The 20,673-nt window shown below is 37.0% G+C and overlaps 1 protein-coding gene across 1 annotated transcript in view; it reads right to left on the bottom strand.

The window, feature by feature from the left end:
- The window catches only part of CCDC192 (coiled-coil domain containing 192), a 1,678,242-nt gene that overhangs the window by 1,449,705 nt on the left and 207,864 nt on the right, over positions 1 to 20,673 (bottom strand). Inside the window, exon 3 of the mRNA XM_044060800.1 lies at positions 10,129 to 10,233. Within this exon, the coding sequence (XP_043916735.1) occupies positions 10,129 to 10,233 (105 nt within the window). The remainder of the gene's footprint in view (positions 1 to 10,128; positions 10,234 to 20,673) is intronic.

The raw sequence follows: 20,673 nt of genomic DNA, 5'->3' as shown, positions 1-20,673 counted from the left end.
GAAATCTAAGACAGCAAATGGAGTTAGAGGAGGAACTTGCAGAGGTAATGTGGTGGAAGGTCGGACACTGACCTAAAGGGATAGGCACCGAGGGAAGACCGATCTGCCCCTGAGCCAAGACAATCTTCCTCACCACTTTCTCCACATCTTTTTCTGTGAGATTTCCAGAAGAATGAGCAGAATAAATGGAGGGGGATGCTGGTCTCCGCAGAAAAGGAGATGGAAGCCTGCCTGCTACTGGGTCAACTGACAGAGATTATCTAGTGTGAGGACAATAGAGAATCTCAGACAGTTGTGTCTGATCCAGTGGTTGTGTCTGATCTGACTTTGATAGAGCCAGAGCAGTTGAATTTTTTTTTGAGGTTGTAGGATCTGAAGTAACAGTCGGATCTGAAAGTTTTTTATGTTTCTGATGCATGGCCGAGACAAGATGTTTAGCAGTCCATTTCCATGAGGAGTCATAGGAGGATTTTGGCAAAGTGGATGACTTTGACTTTGGAGACTGGGATGTGGCTCTCCAAAGGAAGAAGGAAGGAGACCTTTTAATATTATTTTTTTTTTTTCATTCCGTTAATGCTCGCGGATTGAATCAGTGACAAATCGAGAAATTCTCCTGGAGATGTAATAAACACAGGTAGTATACACAAAGGGAGTACATGCATGCAAGATAGGCAACTTATGTCCACATTTGGAACATTTTTTTTTTTAATCTTGCAAGTTTGTCACTCATCTTTTCTACAGTGACTAAAGAAACACTTTTTTTAGGCAAGAAAGAAATAAGTAAGTAACTTTTTTTTTTTTTTTGTTAACAAGCTGAAGAAAAGGAATACCACCAGTGGTAACCAGAACTACGAACAGGTCATAAGAAAGAGGTAGAGTGAAAAAAATAAACAAAAAGATTACAACTCTCAAGTTCAACAGAGAAGATGAAGAAGCAAAGAATTACCAACAAAGGTATGCTGAAAATACAACTAAGTCACAAGGACAAGGGAGAAAAACAGAAACTTGAAGTTGGAAAGTACAAACAGTAAAAACAGTTAGGATTAAGAAGGTATAATGTAAAACTATAGAGAAAAACTATCGATAAGAGTTTTAAGAAAAAAAATGTACTTATCTTATAGGCTCAAGAGAGACTGGTAGGCCATGTCTATTAGTTAGAAGCAGCAAACGAGATCTAAGGTATTTGGCAAGGTGCATTGTAAGGGAGAAGCTCGAGAATCTGGTGGCTTGGAGCTGTAGCATCGGCCGAATCGGATCAGACGGATCAGATCCAAACCCATTTGTGAGGAAAGAATGAAGACTGACATCAGATCCTTTCTTTTAGGTTAACTCAAGCCTATGAGTGTGGTTGTCAGTTTAGGACTTTTTTTTCCTATTAGGAGGGTAAAACTTCAATATTTGAAGATATACACAGTTTTCTGTTAGCATCAAATTAATTAGTTTTAGGTGGTATCAGGGGTGTGTTTATTTTTTGTTTGAGGACTTTCAATAAAACAAAAAGTTTTCTAAAATGCACAGGCTCATATGGATATGACAAGAAACAACTGTATAAAAGTTCAACCTGCCAAACAGTGTATGCATATAACACAAAAGCTGGCACTAAACATTTAACAAAAAAGGTGTTATACATAAAAGGCAGGAATATAACTTTTTAAAGCAATGATGGTTTCTGCAATGTCTTTAAATGTCAATGGTCTCACAGATAAATACAAAAAAGAAAGAGTAGTGAATTATATTAGAAAATGTAGAGGGCAAATAGTTAAGTTACAGTAGACACACTTAAAAAGAAATCCACAAAACCGGAGATGCTGTGCCAAAATAAAACAGGTAATCACAAAAGCACAAATGGAAGGACCACACCAGCTTCTGTTTAAGAGGCTTTTATATTTAAACAAACCACTGCAAAACACACTTACATTAAACGCATTCGCTTATCACTGCGTTTTTCGGCTGGAAACAGACTTCATCAGATGCAAAATCTCAGTTACACAAGTTCCTTTTATCCCTCAAACAATTACAAAAAAAAAAATTAAAATCTTTATACAATAATTTAAACCAACCAATCAAACACTTTAAAACATTTAATTTAAAGCACTAAATTAAAAACGTACTTGTTTAGGAAGCATAAAAATTAAAAAACTAAAAAGAAATAGTGACTATGTAGCACATATTTTTTACTACTTTTAATGTTCATTAAAACCAAATTAAATCATTAGGTTGTGACTTTACATATACATGCACTGTGTATATAATACATAGATAAGATATTTCGTATAATGTCCTATAGCATCCTCTAGTGGATTGAATAAATTATAACATTCATATTCTCTAACTAAAACCTGTCAAAGTCTGGCTGCTCTTAGTTTCAGTACAGGGGCTAGGGAAACTACTTCATTCAGGCCATGCAATCTATTTGCCTCCAAAACTATTTGCCAATATAACTCTCTGTTGTCTATTTTAGTTTCCTACACCCCCAACTAAAGAATTTTGAATACATGGTAGAAATAGAACTAAGGAAGGGTGTACAAAATAATAGGTTCCCTCCCAATTTGAACAAAGAGGAAAGGGAACTAATAGATGAGTTAACAAAAAACAAATATTTAAGAGTAATGAAACCTGATAAAGGGGGAGGAATAGTATTAATGAATAGTATTACTTATGAGGCAAAGATGTTGGAACTATTACAGGATGAGAGGAAATATGTTAGGATATCAATGAATGAGATCCAGATAGCATACAGAAAGATCTACATTACCCTATATGACTTGTTAATAGAAGGTCCAATAAGCAGAGAAATCTTTGAATGTTTGCACAATAACTACTCAAGGGTCACTACCATATTTGAAATCCTGAAAGTACACAAGAACCTGACAGATCCACACCTTCGACCCACTGTGACAGCAGAGGGTTCAGTTACAACCCTTTTGGCCAGATTTTTGGATGTGAAACTAATGGGGTTAGCCACGAAGGAGACTACCTTTTTAAAGTATTTATGGGATTTCCTTAGGAATGTTAAACAAGACACTTATAGGGACAATGTTTTGTTCATTACAAATGATATAGTTGATCTGTTTGGATGAATACCTCATGAACAAGGGTTTATATGGTTTGAAGAAGCCCTTAGGCAGGGAAGGGTCATAAACAAGAATGACATTTATATATGCTCACAACTCACTGAAATGTTTTTAAAGAATAAGTTTATTTATTTTCAAGGTGAATTTTTCCAGCAAGTTAGTGGCATAGCTATGGGGGCAAGATGTGCCTCCACTTACGTTAATTTAATTCTACCAGTTTAGGAGGACAAATATGTTCTCAACAGTTAATATAAAAATTCCCGGATACTTTACAAATGTTTTTAGATGACATCTGTATTCTTTTGACCAACACATTAGTGAGATTTAGAGAATTTCTTCAATATATTACTGAATCTACAGGGTTTTTGAAATTCACCTATGATAGTGTATTCAATGAAGTGAATTATCTGGATGTTACAGTTTATAAAGAACAGGGTAGGTATGGATCAAATGTTTATAAAAAGAAAACCTACTCCAATTTATACCTCCACTAAAATAGTGCCCATCCCTTATACCAAAAAAGGAATATAATCAAAGGACAATTTGTCAGAATTTGTAGGATGACATCTGATGATAGTGAATTTGTGAAAGAGAGTGAATTCCTAACACAAATATTTGTGGACAGGGACTACCCTATGGATTTAATTCTTGAAGTTTGTCAGGAAGTTTCCAGTGGTAGAAAGGATAGGTCTGCACCAATTTTAGGAGTGGATAATATGACCCCACTCGAACCCCAAGGCCCATTTGTTAATGAACATGAGGAAAACGATGTTTACAAAGGAGCTTTTATAACTGACTTTAGAGGGATTCAGGCACTATAAGGAATATAATGGAAAAGGAATGGGCAAAGTTTGCTGACTTTTCAGAACTTAGAGTGCTTTTTTAAGAACCCATTTAAGTGCATTTTCAAAAAGGGTAAACATATCAAGGATTTGTTGGAATGTAACAATACTGTTAGGAATATTCATGGTAGAAAAAGGAAGGGTACATTTAAGTGTGGCATGTGCCCGCATTGCCCTTATGTAAGTAATGTAGAAAGTATATATCTCGAGTCAAGGGACAAATATTTAACAACCAAAACATACAATAATTGTGACAGTAGTGGGGTGGTTTACACTGCAATCTGTGTAGTTTATGGATCATTTTACATAGAGAACATGGAGAGAAAATTAAAGAAAAGGGTATACGAGTACACTAATGCAATTCGGAATAAAAACAAAAATAATGCCTTGTTCAAACACAGTGTAGAATGTAAACTGGCCAAATTCCATTTTTTTATATATTGGAAGAAATATCTAAAGATATAAGGGGTGGTATGTGGGAAACTAAAATAGAGTACAGAGAGTTATACTGGCAAATAGTTTTGGAGGAAAATAGATCACCTGGCCTAAATGAAGCCGTTTCCCTAGCCCCTGTACTGAAACTAAGAGCAGCCAGACTTTGACAAGTTTTATTTAGAGAATATGATTGTTATAATTTATTCAATCCACTAGAGGGTGCTATAGGAAATTATATGAAATCTCTTTCCTATGTATTAAATACACAGTACATGTATATGTAAAGTCACAGCCTAATGATTTAATTTGGTTTTAATGAACATTAAAAATAGTAAAATATACATGCTGCATAGTCACTATTTCTACTTAGTTTTTTTTTTATTTATTTTTATGTTTCCTAAACAACTAAGTTTTAATTTAGTGTTTTAAATGAAATGTTTTGAATAAAGTGTTTGGTTTGGTTGGTCTAAATTATTGTATAAAGATTTTAATTGGTCTTTTGTAATTGTTTGAGGGATAAAAGAAACTTGTGTAATTGAGATTTTGCATCTGATGAAGTCTGTTTCTAGACGAAAAATGCGGTGATAAGTTAATGCTTTTAATGTAAGTGTGTTTTGCGGTGGTTTGTTTAAATATAAAAGCCTCTTAAACCAAAGCTGGTGTTGTCCTTCTATTTGTACTTTTTGTGATTAACACTTAGAAAGAACTGAACATGCGAATTTGATAAAGAAAGGTTTTCAGGATGGTTATTCAATGGAATACCTGGGATAAAGGAAAAGAAGAAATACTTCTATCAATTGCAGGAAGAGCTCCAATAGTGATAGAAGAGGATAAAAAAGAAATGGCAAATTTGTAATGCTAAGGGGCTATTGGTAAGGGAGGAGGATTACAGTCATATGTATTTATATTCCACCTAAAACTGCTATAATGGAGCTTAAGAAAATTCTTGGAGAGATAATTAGTTTTCAGCAAGAAATATTGCTTACATGTGGGGACTGGAATGTGACTTGCAGCAGTGAAGATGTATCTGGGGGGCCCAGAAGGGAAAGTATAACAAAGGAGGGTAGATTTTTGAAGAAATCTATAAAAATATTTGGCATGGAAGATGTGAATTTAATAATAGGAGTTCGGAGTGAATTTACATATTATTCCTCAAGATATAAAAACTGGAATAGGCTAGACAGAATTTATATTTCATAAGAACATGTGCATTTAATTGAAGGTCTTGATACACACCCAATAACTATTTCAGATCATGCGCCAATAATAACTAAAATAAAACTACAGGATAATGAAATAAAAATGAGACACTGGCACTTTCCCCATATCTGTTCAAAAGAGAAGAGTTTAAGGAATGGGTAGTGGAGATTATTCAGGAGCTATTACAGAGGACAGAAATTTCTTCTGAAAATATAGCGAGAGAGTGGGATAAAATTAAGGTGGGGTTTAAAAATAGGGTGCAAATAAAAGAAAGGGAGCTATGGTTGAGAAGTAACAAGAATTATTTAGAGGGAATGACAAATGTTAAAGTACTGCAGAACAGGGGGAATCTCACAGAACATGAAGGGGCTCAACTGCAGAATGTTAAGCAGAAAATAAGGGATTAGCTCAATAATATGCACAAGTTTAGAAAGACTGTTGTTAAGCAATTGTTTTTTGATGATAACACTACAGCACAAAAACATTTAGCACAATGACTCAGGCAACAGAAAGTAGAAAGGGCTGTCACCAAGCTTAAGAAGCCTATAACAAAGAAGGTACAAAGGGATCCTGCAGAGGTATTAGAAATATTTCAGAAATTCTATGAAAGTCTGTATAAAGCAAAGTAATATGGAAATCAAGAAAAGATACAAATGGAAATGTTTATGGAAGAATTAAATATGCCAAAGTTAGAGGTAGATGAGGTTAAATTACGAATGGCTAGGATAGGAGGAGATGAGATAAAAATAGTGATGTATAACCAATCTACAGGAAAGTCCCCAGGAATAGGTGGCATTCCTGTGGAAGTTTGGAAGCTAGGAGGGGAAAAACTGATAAAGATCTGGAAGGTTTTTTTTAACAGTATTTTAAGATGAGGAGAAGTGCTAAAATCCTAGAAGAAAGCAGTGGTAACTGTAATACATAAAGAGGGTAAAGATCTATCAGAGCCAACTTCATACAGGCCCATTCTAATACTAAACCATGATTATAAAGTGTTCATCTCTATAATGGCTAAAAGAATGGCAAAAGTAGTGCCAAAATTGATAGATACGGATCAATATGGTTTTATGGAGGGGAGGCAAACATGTGACAACATTAACACAACATTAATGATCCTGAGGGAAGCAGAATATAAGAAAATACCATTGTTGTTGGTGGGTCTTGATGCAGAGAAAGCATTTGACAGAGTAAGCTGGGACTTTATGAGCAGTGCAATGGAAGCTTTTGCATTTCCAAAAAAAAATAAGGTTGATTTGGAGGATATATAAGGGATCGGAGGCAAAAATTAAAGTGGGTGGGGTCCTCTCTGATAATTTCTGCTTGATCAGAGGAACCAGGCAGGGGTGTCTTTTTCCCCCTTTATTATTTGCATTATATTTAGAACCATTGGCTAAGAAAATAAGGACTCAGAAATTGAAAGATATAATTGGTATAGTAGTCAAGAAAAGCTGGCTCCATTTGCAGATGATATTATTTTATATCTGACAAAACCGGAAAGAGACATTAGAGTGTTGTGGAACATTTTGAGACAGTTTCAAATCTTTTCTGGATACAAAATTAATGAAGCAAAAACAAAGGCAATAGAGGTAAATTATGTACTCGCACACAAATTGGTCCAGCAATATCGTTATTTATGGGGACATGATAAAGTTAAGTATTTAGGAGTATGGATTAAAAATTATTCTGGTGTGGCAGCTAAAGATACGTGGGAAGAGACTAAACAAAATATAATACCAATACTGAGAAAATGGATGCTTTGTTATATGGATATAGATAAATAGTAAGGTACAAGCAATCAGAATGTTTTTAGTCCCTTTAGTCTTATACATAGGTCAGGCATAGTTTTATCAACTTGAGGAGACGCTGTGGATAACAATTAATAAAGAGGTGAAGGACTATCTGGGAGGGAAAGACGACAAGAGTCAAGTGGGATAAGCTGTTTCTTCCAGTAGAACAGGACAAATTGGGATTACCCAATTTGAAGGGGTAATTCAGAGCTACACAGTTAAGACTCATATACATAGCACAAGCAAAAAACTATAATTCAAAGTGGAAAGGGATGGGAAGCTCAAGAAACAAGGAGAGACTGGGATTTTGGATGCAATTGCACCAAGGAGAATAACAATAATCATAAAGAATATTATATCCATAAAGTAGCAGAAAGTATTCCAAGAACTAAGTCAACATGGGAATGGAGAAAGGAGATGCTGCTGATAGGGATGACTGCAATTAGGTATACAGATAACAGGCAAGAGGGGGCTGAAATTTATTGGGAAAACTGGCAAAGGAACCAAATTAGTGGGAGCAAAGAACTAGAGAGGGAAAGATGATAGAATGGGAAGATGCCAAGAATTTATTTGGACTGCATGTTAGAGATTGTCTTCCCTATCAAGGATTGATATCACAGCATAGGCAAAGAGAAAGAAAGAAATATGAGGGGGGGTCCTAAATGAAATACCAGCACTGGTAGAGTTTTTAGTAGAATATATAACAGAAGCTGCCATTAAAAAGAAATAATTAGTACAGCATATAAAATATTGCATGATAACTATAAGAATCAATCAAAGGAGGTTAGAAAGGATTGGGAAGACAGATTGGATAAGCAATTCACAAAGGAACAGTGAGAGGATATATGTGTATGTCTCCCAAATATACAACAAAATCTAGAAGATTTAGGATTTTTGCTTGTAAATGTTTACATAGATATTTTTATACCCCAAGTAGAGTCCAGATAATTTTTCCTCAGGTAGATAGCAAACATTGGAAGTGTGACAGGGAAGAAAGAGGTAATTGGAAACATATTTTCTGGGAGTGCAGTGAGTTGGCGGATTTTAAGGATTCCCTGCGGGATGCACTGTCGGAGATGATAGGTGGTCAGATTGGTGCGACGAGGGAGATGATTTTTCTGAGCTATGATACAGAATTTGAATTGTATAGACATGGTAAGGCCTTGCTGTCTCTAATTATGGTGACTGCCAAAAAAGCAATTACTTGAAAATGGAAATTAAAATTTAAACCAACTATATTAGAAATAGTGAATATAGTAACAGAGATAAAACAACAGGAACTGAGATCTTTAGAAAACGGTAGGAGCAAATTACATAGGAAAAAATGGGAATTGTGGGAGCTATACATAACAGGGGAGGAATGAAGTTTAAAAGAAGGCAGGACTTAAATGAGCTATGTAATGTTTGACTGAAAATGATTGGGTAGATTATAAGTGATGTATTATGTTTGCAACTGGGAGTGTATCAGTATGGTTTGTGATGTAAAATGCTTGCAACTAGGATTGTGTAGGTGTTTTTGTTTCATTTATATAAATGTATGAGTCCTTATGTCATAAGTGATGGTTTAATAAAGATGTTTCTTGTTTAAAAAGGGAGCAGGAATTGAATAATGTATGTAATGTTGCTTAGGTTATATGATATATAGCAAAACATGTGAACCATAACGTGTGTTAATTTTAACTTGTTAATACAGTTTGATTACTTTTATATAAATGTAAATTTGCCTAGATGTCACAAGTGATAATTGAATGCAGGTGTTTAAAAAAAAGAAAGGCCACAGGATAGTAACCCACACAAATATTGTAAAAACCAAAGAACTAGCCCTGAAAGGATGCTTGTGACGCTGTTGACAACAACTAGAAGACCTTTTCCTTTTGATAATATATGATTTTCTAGTAGCAGGCTTTCTTGCCTCCATTAGTACCTGCAGCACATCCTCAGAAAACAGCTGTCTAAAAGGAATTCAGACCCTATCATCCAGCAGTCAACTGAACACGATTGATGTTGGGGTGTTTTAAATATCCCTGTTCTTGTGTGAGTAGATCCAATTTGATCTGTAAGGAAGCTTGTGGCAATTGCCCCTGGTCATTTCCAAAAGAAGGAACTACAGTTGCCTGAGCCAGAGGGTAGTCACCACAATGAACTTGGAGAATTCTTCTGAATCTTCAGAAGTACCAGAGATATTAGTGGAAAGGGTGCAATGGCATACAGGAACATTCATGTCTAAAGAAAAGAAAAGGCATCTGTCTTCCAGGCCTTCTTGCATAGAGTCCTGGAACAGAATTTTGCCAGTTGATTGTTCAGAGAGGAGGCAAAGAGGTCTGCTTGAGGAATTCCCCACAAATGAATCAAATGTTGGAAGATGCCCTGATCTTCTTTCTTCCCCAAAGGGAACTTATCTGCTTAGCAAAGAAAAGCACAAGCTCCCCATCGATCCAAAATTCCTCAGAGGGCATACTGTTTGGCAGCAGGAAAGCCCCAAAGGGCTTTGCAGCCAAACCTTTTAGTCAGCCCAGCTCAAGCTGCTTGACAGTTTGGGTACATGGAAGGTGCCCTAAAAGTTTGGAAGCTGGCTGGCTATTATATCCTTGGCAGAATATAACCCATATATAACAAATATAGGTAATGCTACTGCAGTAGTTATCAATATGAAGAATATTTTGTTTTCCCTTCATCTGATTGAGTTACACAGGCATCAGAATGCTGAAGTAGTTATAAGAAACACAAGAACAATGGATTGTAAATTGCACAAGTGATCAATGACAGAAGTGAACTCTTCACAACACTTACATACTGCTCCAGTTTCTTTGCTTTCTCTTCTTGTTCTTTTAAGTGCTTTTGTAAATTACTTTCTTCTGTGATATTCGCCATCTGTACATTGTGCGTGGTCTTTACCTAAAAAGTAACAATTTTTAAACCATAAAAAAGAGTTACCAATGTCCTGAAAAGGTGCTGTATCAAGTAATGGTTATGTCTGACAAGGTTGGAAACAGCACTTTCGAAACAAAAAAATCATTGTCTCTAAAACAGTAAGGGGTTTGTACACAGGTATACTTTTCTTTTGCATTCAGAAAACACAATACACTCTTGTTTCTGGAAATCAGTTTAATCACAAAGGTGGCTTTTCTCCAATTCAGTAGCTACTCCCTGCTAAATTATCAAATCTATTCCTCTTATGCCTCTGATTCTCCACATGACAAGCTTTATCACCTGAAATTATTATGCTAAAGAGGATTCAAATGAGGTGTGAAATCCTGGAAAATGCAAGTAGACTTTTCTGCTACATTATTTCTGATGACTAATGTAGCAACAATATGTTTTAGCATACTTTCACACTTATTCACACAATAAATTTATCATCTTCTTTCGGCTGTTCCCATTAGGGGTCACCACAGCGAATCATCTGTTTCAATTTCTTCCTGTCCTCTGCTTCTTGTTCTGTCACACCAACCACCTGCATGTCCTCTCTCACCACATCTGTAAACCTTATCTTAGGCCTTCCTCTTTTCCTGTTACCTGGTAGCTTCATCCTTAGCATCTTTTTCCCAATATACTCAGCATCCCTCCTCAGCACATGTCCAAACCAACGTAACTTTGCCTCTCTGGCTTTGTCTCCAAACCTTCCAACCTGGGCTGACCCACTAATATACTTATTCCTAATCCTGTCCTCCCTCGTCACACCCATTGCAAATCTTAACATCTTTAACTCTGCCACATCCAGCTCTAACTCCTGCCTTTTTGTCAATGCACCGTTTCCAACCCATATAACATAGCTGGTCTCACTACCCTCTTGTAGACTTTCACTCTTACTGGTACTCGTCTGTCATAAATCACTTCTGACACTCTTCTCCACCCACTCTATCCTGCCTGTACTCCTGACACTCTTCTCCACCCACTCCATCCTGCCTGTACTCTCTTCTTCACCTCTCTTCCACACTCACCATTACTCTGAACTATTGATCCCAAGTATTTAAACTCATCCACCTCTACTCCTTGCATCCTCACCATTCCTCTATCCTCCCTCTCATTTACACACATATATTCTGTCTTAGTCCTGCTGACCTTCATTCCTCTTCTCTCTAGAGCATATCTCCATCTCTCCAGGGTCTCTTCCACCTGTTCCCTACTGTCAATACAGATCACAATGTCATCTGCAAACATCATAGTCCATGGGGACTCCGGTCTGATCTCGTATGTCAACCTGTCCATCACCATTGCAAATAAGAAAGGGCTCAGAGCTGATACTTGATGCAATCCCACCTCCACCTTAAATGCATCTGTCACTCCCACCGCAGACCTCACCGCAGTCACACTACCCTCATACATATCCTGTACCACTCTTACATACTTTTCTGACACTCCCGACTTCCTCATACAATACCACAACTCCTCTCTAGGCACCTTGTCATATGCTTTCTCTAAGTCTACAAAAACACAATGCAACTCCTTCTGACCTTCTCTGTACTTCCCCATCAATACTCTCAGAGCAAACATCGCATCTGTAGTGATCTTTCCCGGCATGAAACTATACTGCTGATCACTAATCATCATGTCCCTTCTTAACCTAGCTTCCACTACTCTTTCCCATAACTTCATGCTGTGACTGATCAATTTAATCCCTCTGTAGTTACTACAGCTCTGCACATCACCCTTATTCTTAAAAATCGGTACCAAAACACTTTCTCCCTTCCTCAGGCATCCTCTGACTTTCCAAAATTTCCTCAAACAATCTGGTTAAAAACTCCACTGCCATTTCACCTAAACACCTCCATGCTTCCACAGGTATGTCATTTGGACCAGCAGCCTTTCCATTCTTCATCCTCTTCATAGCTATCCTTACTTCCTCCTTGCTAATCCATTGCACTTCATGATTCACTATCCGCACATCATCCAACCTTCTATCCCTCTCATTCTCTTCATACACATACTACACAATAAATTTATAACCATTATAAAAGAGTATCCCTGTACAGACTCTCATGCTCATTCTGAAATGTGTATATTCTTGGAGTAACAATACTTAAATGTTCCATTCTGATGGCACATAACATGGATAAAGCCCCTATTTCAACCCAGATGACATGCGTTTGTTTAGCAGCTCAGGCACCTGTTGGGACTTGACATGAGGAGGAAAAGAGCAATGAGACATGCTAACATCTCAAGAGGAGGGATAGGAAATGCACATTCAGGATGATCTCCAAATTAGATTATCTGTTGGAGAAAGTAAGGACATCCATCAAAAGAGCCCATTACACACATACTACACACACACACACACACACACACACACACACACACACACACACACACACACACACACACACACACACACACAGACACACACGCACAGACTCACACACACAGACACACAACACACACAGAGACACAACACACACAGAGACACAACACACACACACACACAACACACACACACACACACACACACACACACACACACACACACACACACACACAGACACACAACACACACACACACAGACACACACACACACACACACACACACACACACACACACACACACACACACACACACACACACATCTTATCCAACCTGCTTTTGAAAGAAATGTTCAAAAAATGTTTCTTATTCCTATTGGCAAAATGAGTACAACTGGAGACTTAATTTAGCTTCAAGATACTGGTTCGGTAGGAGCAATGAACTTAGAAGCAAAGATGATAGCACGGACCATCTCATGAGTGATTATAACCACATAAATCAGGTTATAAATACTCCAATGAATGCCACACTAAACATCATAATGCTATAGGAAGAACAACAGAATTCTGAGTGTATGACCTTATTAATGCAGACATAACATGCGATATTAGACATGCACCTAGAAATGAATAAGGAGGATATGAGCCAGGGCAAGCTATGGAACTAAGCAAAGTGGGAAGAAATAAGAAGAAAATTTTGATCATGAAGGGGGAAAGGTTTGTTAAATAATCTCAGCTTTAAACCACCAACTACAGTACTTCAGCTGAATCTAAACGACCCAAAAGAAAAATAGGTGCCAAGCTTAGTATCAGCAAATCACTCTAGAAGAATTTATTTAGAACTCTTGAGGTATATGAAAGCTGTGATAAATAAGAAGAGAACCCAACAACAACCAATAGCAGATTCAAAGATGCAAAGAAAAAGCTTAATAATCATTTTTTTTTTTTAGTTTGGACACTGTAAGAAAATGGTTGGGCCACATAAGACAGGACAAATCTCGGGGTCTTGACAACTTACCAGGACGTTTTTGAGCTACTTACACTAAATATATTTCTACAGTTACCGCATTCTTTTTAATACAATATTATTTCATGGTCATGTCCCTTGAAGATGGAAGTGTGCAAATGTTATACCTATTCCCAAGGGTAGTTCAGTGAATAATATCTCCAATTATAAGCTAATTACTCTAACTCCCTCAGTGTGTTAGATTTTTGAGAGATGTTTACTATCCATCTTTACCACTGATTTAAAGGAGTGTCTGTTGGATCTGACTCAACATGGTTTGACTTTAATAGAGCTACATTTATAATTTGACAACTTTTTATGACACTGTTACTTTGGCCTTGGATCAAGGTTTATCTATTGTTGTAGTACATATAGATCTTTCTAAGGCTTTTAACAGTATTCTATTTAGTATAATTATTGATGCGATGAAGAAAGACATGCGTGCGTAAATGGACGTGCCTTAGTTGAAGGTTGGGCATCGAGCTGACACCTCGGCGTTTCGTAAAAATCTACTGCCAATCATTAGCGGACCGGAGTTCCAATGTGGTGACCCCTAACTGGGAAAAGCCGAAAGACAAACAACAAACAATTGATGCAATGAAGAAAAGCTGATAAATCCATACATTACAAGTTGGGGCTCAAACTGGCTGAGAGAGAAGAAGCAGTGAGTTAGAATTAAGAATTATTTATTTAACTATGCTGACTTGCTTAAAGGAGTCCTGGAAGGCTCTGTACTGGGCTCACTGTTATTAAATACAGTGTTTCCTCAGATACCTAAATCCATACATTACAAGTTGGGTCTCAAACTGGCTGAGAGAAAGAAGCAGTGAGTTAGAATTAAGAATTATCTATTTATTTATTTATTTTATTTAACATTTGTTGACCGGGAAAGTCCGACTAGGTTCCACAGAGCCTGTTTTCAGCGGAGGCCCGGGGAGAAATGCTCCAGATGCCTGTCTTGCTGACTTGCTTAAAGGAGTCCTGCAAGGCTCTTTACTGGGCTCAGTGTTATTAAATATAGTGTTTTCTCAGATACTAAAGCATTTCTCTAGCTGGATGGCAAACTACTCTGATGGTATTAAATCTGGACAAGTTAAGTAGCTTTTTGGTTAAATTATAATGGACTAAATATTAATAAAGATAAATGTGGGATCCTTTACTTTGGCAAACCTAGTTCGGATGTCTAGGTGAAATTAGGAACCACAGTTTTATTGAATTTGTCAGAATCTAAGGATTTGGGCATAAGAATTTGCAATAATTTTAAATTTAGATCACATGTCCAAGTAAGTAAAATCAAAATGCTCAAAGATGTAGAATTAATTTTGAGAACTTTGTTTCAAGGAATACAGAATTATTTAAAAAAATATTTACTGCATATGTTTGACCTATTGTTGAATATAATATGACATTCTGTGCATATACCAAAGAGGATTTATTAATTTTGGAAGGAATATAAATAAAAGTTACAAAGAGAATATCTGAACCGAAAAAGTTTCCATATCAAGCTATATTGGAAGTTTTAGGTCTTTGTTCTATAAGTTAAAGGTTTTTGCAAGGAAAGTTTTGTCTGGTTTCTCAGGTATTAAGGAACGAGGCGCTCTGATTATTACTAAACATTTAAGGATTCTATTTAAATTACTAGGGGATGTAAATATTCATTTAAAATTGGGGTATGTAGAACTGTTGCTAGAGCAAAGTCCCTATCACATTCATTTGTATACATACGGAATAAACTCTATTAGGACGTCTGAATCATTACATCTATTAAAAAACATCTTGATAACTAGGTTGATATTAATAGGGGTGTAGTCAGAAATTTACATTTGATTTACTCATCCCTCAAAATGCTGCCACTATACACTTCGGAAAGACACATTATTTTTGACTGTTGCCACCTGTAACTATAAAACAGCTAGTTCTAGAGGTCTCTTCCAGTCACATAAGCACACTTTTTTTAGTCATATACAGTACACTCTAGTGTGGACCATTCTAAACATTCTCTGTTCGTTGATACGTAAATTTTCTGAGAGGTGTTCAGAAAACAAAAAGTGTACTCATCTAAGTACACTGAGTATTCTTACCTACACCCCTGGATATTAAAGTTTATACATGTATAATGGAGTCTGTGTTTTGACTGGCATTTTGCCCAATCATAGTTTTTTTCAAACTATTGAAACTATTGAAACCAGCAGAGATGGATTACAAGAATAATCAAGCAGGTCAGAAGAACTATGGAAAAAAACTACTTTAGTAAATAGTAACAGTAAAGCAATGTTTCATGTCTTGTAAAAGTACAGTTATATAATAAACCAAATAGATTGCAATGGGACCTGACAAACCCAAAAATATAAATATTTGAAAGCAAAACAAGGTGTCAAGATGCTGAGAGTAGGATAAAATAGTTTAATATAACACAGAACAAATATATTTAGGTTAGCGCTTTCGCAGTTGCCTGCTTCCTCAGACGTTAATACAAATAACAACAGTTAATAATTTTTTTTTTAAATATTCCATACAACCAATAAAAACAGACATATTTAATGAGGCAGACTCCTCTTCTTTAAAATAGGTTTTAAAGAGACGGCACTATTCAGACCTGGAGGGGCATATACCTTAAAGTCAATAATCCATTTTAGTTCAACACATTCTGTCTCATTATTCAGGACACCTTCTCTTGGATTATCATTAACCTTTTGTATAACCAAGAACTTAAAACTGTGGTCCCCCCCAACCTCTGACACATGCTTGGCCAATGCATTAGTTCGTTTGTTACTACGAATATCATTTAAATGTTCCAACACCCTTTCCTTCAACATACGATTGGTCTTACCTATGTAAAAACAATCACATAGGTTACACTTAGCCATATAAACTATATTTTTAGTTAAGCAATCTGCATAGAAGGAAAATTCTATTGATTTCATAGTCACTGGGTGTGTAACCATGCAAGTTGACCAAATATTGGGGCAGGCTTTGCAAGTCCTGCATGCATATGTCCCTTTACGCTTTGAAATAAACTGTCCATAAGACCTATTGTGCTTACAGCACAAATGCTGCTTCAAGATTTTACAATTTCTGAAGCAGAATTTGGGGGTAAATTCTATCACCCTACTTATTTTTGGATCAGTCAACAGAATTGGCCGATTTCCCTTAACAATCTCACATAATCTATTGACCCCTCCAGAATAAGTTAAACACATTCTATTAACTACATTCATACCCACAGCCTTTTCATTCTCTATAGTTATAATAGACTGATCAGAAAAGAAGGGTTTTGTTTTAGTGCATTCCAACATATTAACTTCTTCTATGGTTCTCTCTACTTCCTCAGTTTTATAGCCCCTATCCACAAGATCTAGGCAAAGTACATTGAGTGCTTCTTCTAGTGATTCAGGATATGTATATAATCTTTTACACCTAAGTACCTGATTTTTCACTACATTCCTAGTAGTATGTCTAGGATGCATACTGGAATGGTGCAATATATTATTCTTCCTACATTAGTTGCAATTGTGTAAGTTGCACTTAACCCTAACAGTGGATGTTCAAATTCCTGACTGCTGAAGTAACCCTTAGTCTACAGGGGTTGTTTCCTGCCTAGGAAACAACTTCTGAACTTCAAATAACTCTTCACCCCTCCCCACTCCTTCACTCTGACTGCTGACTGGATAATCCCAAGAAGGGAAATCAGCAATCAGAATGAAGAGTTTTTCAGGACTTTCTTCAGCACACAAGAAGAGAAGAGAAGAGCACAACAAACCTAAATTAAACAACTAATAAGAACAATACAACAAACTAGAAACAAACACGACCCTACTTCATATCTCCACTACAACTTTGTACAAGAATATGGAAGTGGAGGGTGGGTGCTGCTAATGCCATAGCAAGGAATTAGAACATCTGCTGTCATGAGTAAATGTAACTTACACAACTGTACCATCATTCCTACTAATGCAATAGCCTTTAGACTAAACAAGTCTATCCAACCTGGGAGAAGGAAAGATATGGATCCAGGAGACCCTGGAGACTGGTTCAAGCAAACCTAGACCTGGATATCAAAATCAATCCAGTTTGTAATGTTTTGTAAAAGCATGTAGTGAGGATCATGCAGCTGTCTCTAGAATGCTTCTAGTGTCTACCATTTTCCAGTATGCCATAGAATAAGACATGGTTCTAGTGTAGTGTGCCTTATTACTGCCTTGAATGGTTTTGTCATGTTGGGAATAACAAAAAGCAATAGCTGAGGACAACAACCTGGAAAATGTCTGTTTAGCAGAGGTTGTCCCTTTTTTGCCCCTTGGTAAGAAATAACTAGTTGACCAGCTTTTCTGAAGGGCCTAATTCTGATAAAGATTGTACCTGAGCTGCCTCTGCATATCCAGAGTACAGATAATTCTTCCTCCCTGGATTTTAGGTTCTGGGTAACTTAAAGATACCCAATCCCTGTAGAAAATCAGAAAGGGCTCACCCACCATGAAAGCTTGCAACTCATATATTCTTTTTGCAGATGTCAGAGCAATAATGAGTACAGTTTTCCAAGTCAAGGACCTTAAATCAGCTTGGTGGGCAGGTTTAAAAAGTAACATAGTCAATTTTTCCAGCACAAAGTTGAGATCCCAAGGAAAAGCAAGCTGTTCATGAGGAACTCTTGGGCATAAAACCTGGTCACAAGATGAATATTTATAGAGGAATAAGACTGGCCAGATGAAAGCAACTCCCACAAATATTTGAGCACCAGTGGTACAAAATAAGTGATGGGCCCCTGGTTATTGGTTAGGCACCAACTAGTAATTTGCTTCTACTTACCAATATAGAAAATTCAGTAGCATGTTTTCTTGTCTCCTTTAGTATCTGCTGCACTTTCTCATGAAAAAAAGAGCCTAAAGGATATTATAATTGAATAATTCAGGCAGTCAGTTAAAACTGATAAATATTTGTGGTGTATCAGCCTCCCTCTCTCTTGTGTAAATAGATCCGGTCTGTGAGGAAGCTTGTCATAATTGCCCTAGACCAATTCCATAAGAAAGGGAGAACCAATGTCCAAAAGGGGGTCATACGAATAATTCTGGGGTATGCTTCCGAATCTTCAGAATTACCCTTTATATCAGTAAAAGGGTGAAAATGCAGAAAGAAGCATTCCCTTCCAAGAGAATAAAAATGTACCTGTTTCCCAGACTTGTTTACAAGGAGCTCTGTAACAAAATGTGTTTAGTTGTCTGCTTTGAAAGAAGGTGAACAGATCTATTTTAGGTATTTACCACAACTGGATCAGTTCCTGGAAGACCCCCTCACCCAATTCAATTTCCATTCATAAAGGTGTGTCCTGATCATGCTCAGCTTGCCTGCCATGTTTTTTCTGACAGAATGTAAAATGCCTGGAGGCTTAAGGAATGCTGAAGGGGTAACTCCCAAGCCATCATTACCAGCCAACAAAAATGAGATGAGCTTGCACCTCCCTACTTGTTTATGTACTACATCACTGTGGGATTTTCCATAATCACTTGAAGAGATTATGGGGATTATAGATGATGAACAGCCATCAAGACATGGATCACAGTCAACCTCTCCTTTAGGTTACTGTCCTTTGGTCTGTCTGAAGGAGTCCAAAACCTTTGCACTTTTACCCTTATGGAAACTGCTCCCTAAGCTGCTCCCTAAGCAAAATTTGACACGTCTTTGGTGAGAGATTGGTTTGGGGTCTTAGGAGAGTGGGTAAGATCTTGGTTCATTTGAATTTGTTGTCTTCACCAATGCAGTTCCCTTTTTATAAAGCCCCAAACTGGAATTTGATACCCCAGAGCTGAGTTCGCCTAGTGGTATAATGCACTGAACTGTGTTTCAGAGGGTCCTGGGTTCAATACTTGGCAGATGTGTAGTTTAGAGCTGAGTCGGCCTAGTGGGCTAATGCACTATGCTGTACTACAGAGGCTCCTGGGTTTGATACTTGGCAGAGGTGAATATTTCAGTGGGATGTTGGTATAATGGTTAAGGTGTTTACCTTACAAACATAAGGTCCAGAGTTTGATTCTCATGTGGGGTAATTGGCTATGCTTATAGTGGCCCACAAAGGCAGTTAGCTTAATACTAATCTATGAATATCATAATTTAATTCTTTGAAGTTAGAAATTTCAGTTTCAATCTCTGAATCAGTTAGACGTTCATATATATATATATATATATATATATATATATATATATATATAGACAGAGAGAGAGAGAGAGTGCGTTTATATTTATTTATTTATTTATTGGGGATAAACTCTTGGTTGGGGACAAACTCTTGGCTAGGCTTGAAAGGGGCCCAGAGCCATTAGCCTAGTAATCGCCTATGATTCTATTATCCTATGATCCAGAGGATGAAAATGCTGGTCCATGTGTTTTTTTTTAGAAACCATTGTTATCTTTCACATGTGCAAAATGGCTAGAGGAATTATGACAGTCAAAGAAGCCATAAACCCTAGGATCCTAAGATATTTTCTTGTAGAAGACAGAGACTGATATGAGTAACTCTTGAAAAATTCCAGATAAAAATCCACATTCTCTTGTGTCAAAAAGACCTTTTGAAGAGAAGCAAAGATATGTTTCTGGAGCATTTCTCCCTGGGTGTCCACTGAAAAAAGGCTCTGTCCTAGTCGGACGTTCCCAGTCAACAAATATTAAAATAAAATAAAGTATTTATAAGGCAACTCATAAACACAATCCTGTGAGATGTAGCCAAAGAGGATTTTGCAATATTTATCTGGAAACTGATACTGGTCAAAAGAGACATAAATGAAAGTTATGGACTCACCATAACAAAAGATCTACATTGTCTATTTCTGTCCTTCAAAGTATGGGTCTCTGATCAAATCAGATCCAACTTTGGTCACTTTTCAAGCTTCTGGATACATTGCTCGGCCTCCTGTCCTGACCCATTATCCCTGGTGTTGTGTGACATACCTCAGATAGAGAGATAGAGTCTGCACCCCCCCCCCCCCACCTGGGAAAAAGGATGGAGTGTGGACTCTAAGATAGAGGTAATGAAGAAAAAAAACAGCTGCAAAACACCCAGGTTTTGATAAGGAGCTTCAAGGAGCCAAGGCTAGGTCAA

Source organism: Protopterus annectens, chromosome 2.part0 (genome assembly GCF_019279795.1).
Source record: "Protopterus annectens isolate FY-2018-M chromosome 2.part0, PAN1.0, whole genome shotgun sequence".
In the NCBI taxonomy this organism is placed as follows: Eukaryota; Metazoa; Chordata; order Ceratodontiformes; family Protopteridae; genus Protopterus; species Protopterus annectens.
The sequence above is the reverse complement of the archived record's forward strand: the minus strand, read 5'-3'. Positions and strand labels throughout refer to the sequence as shown.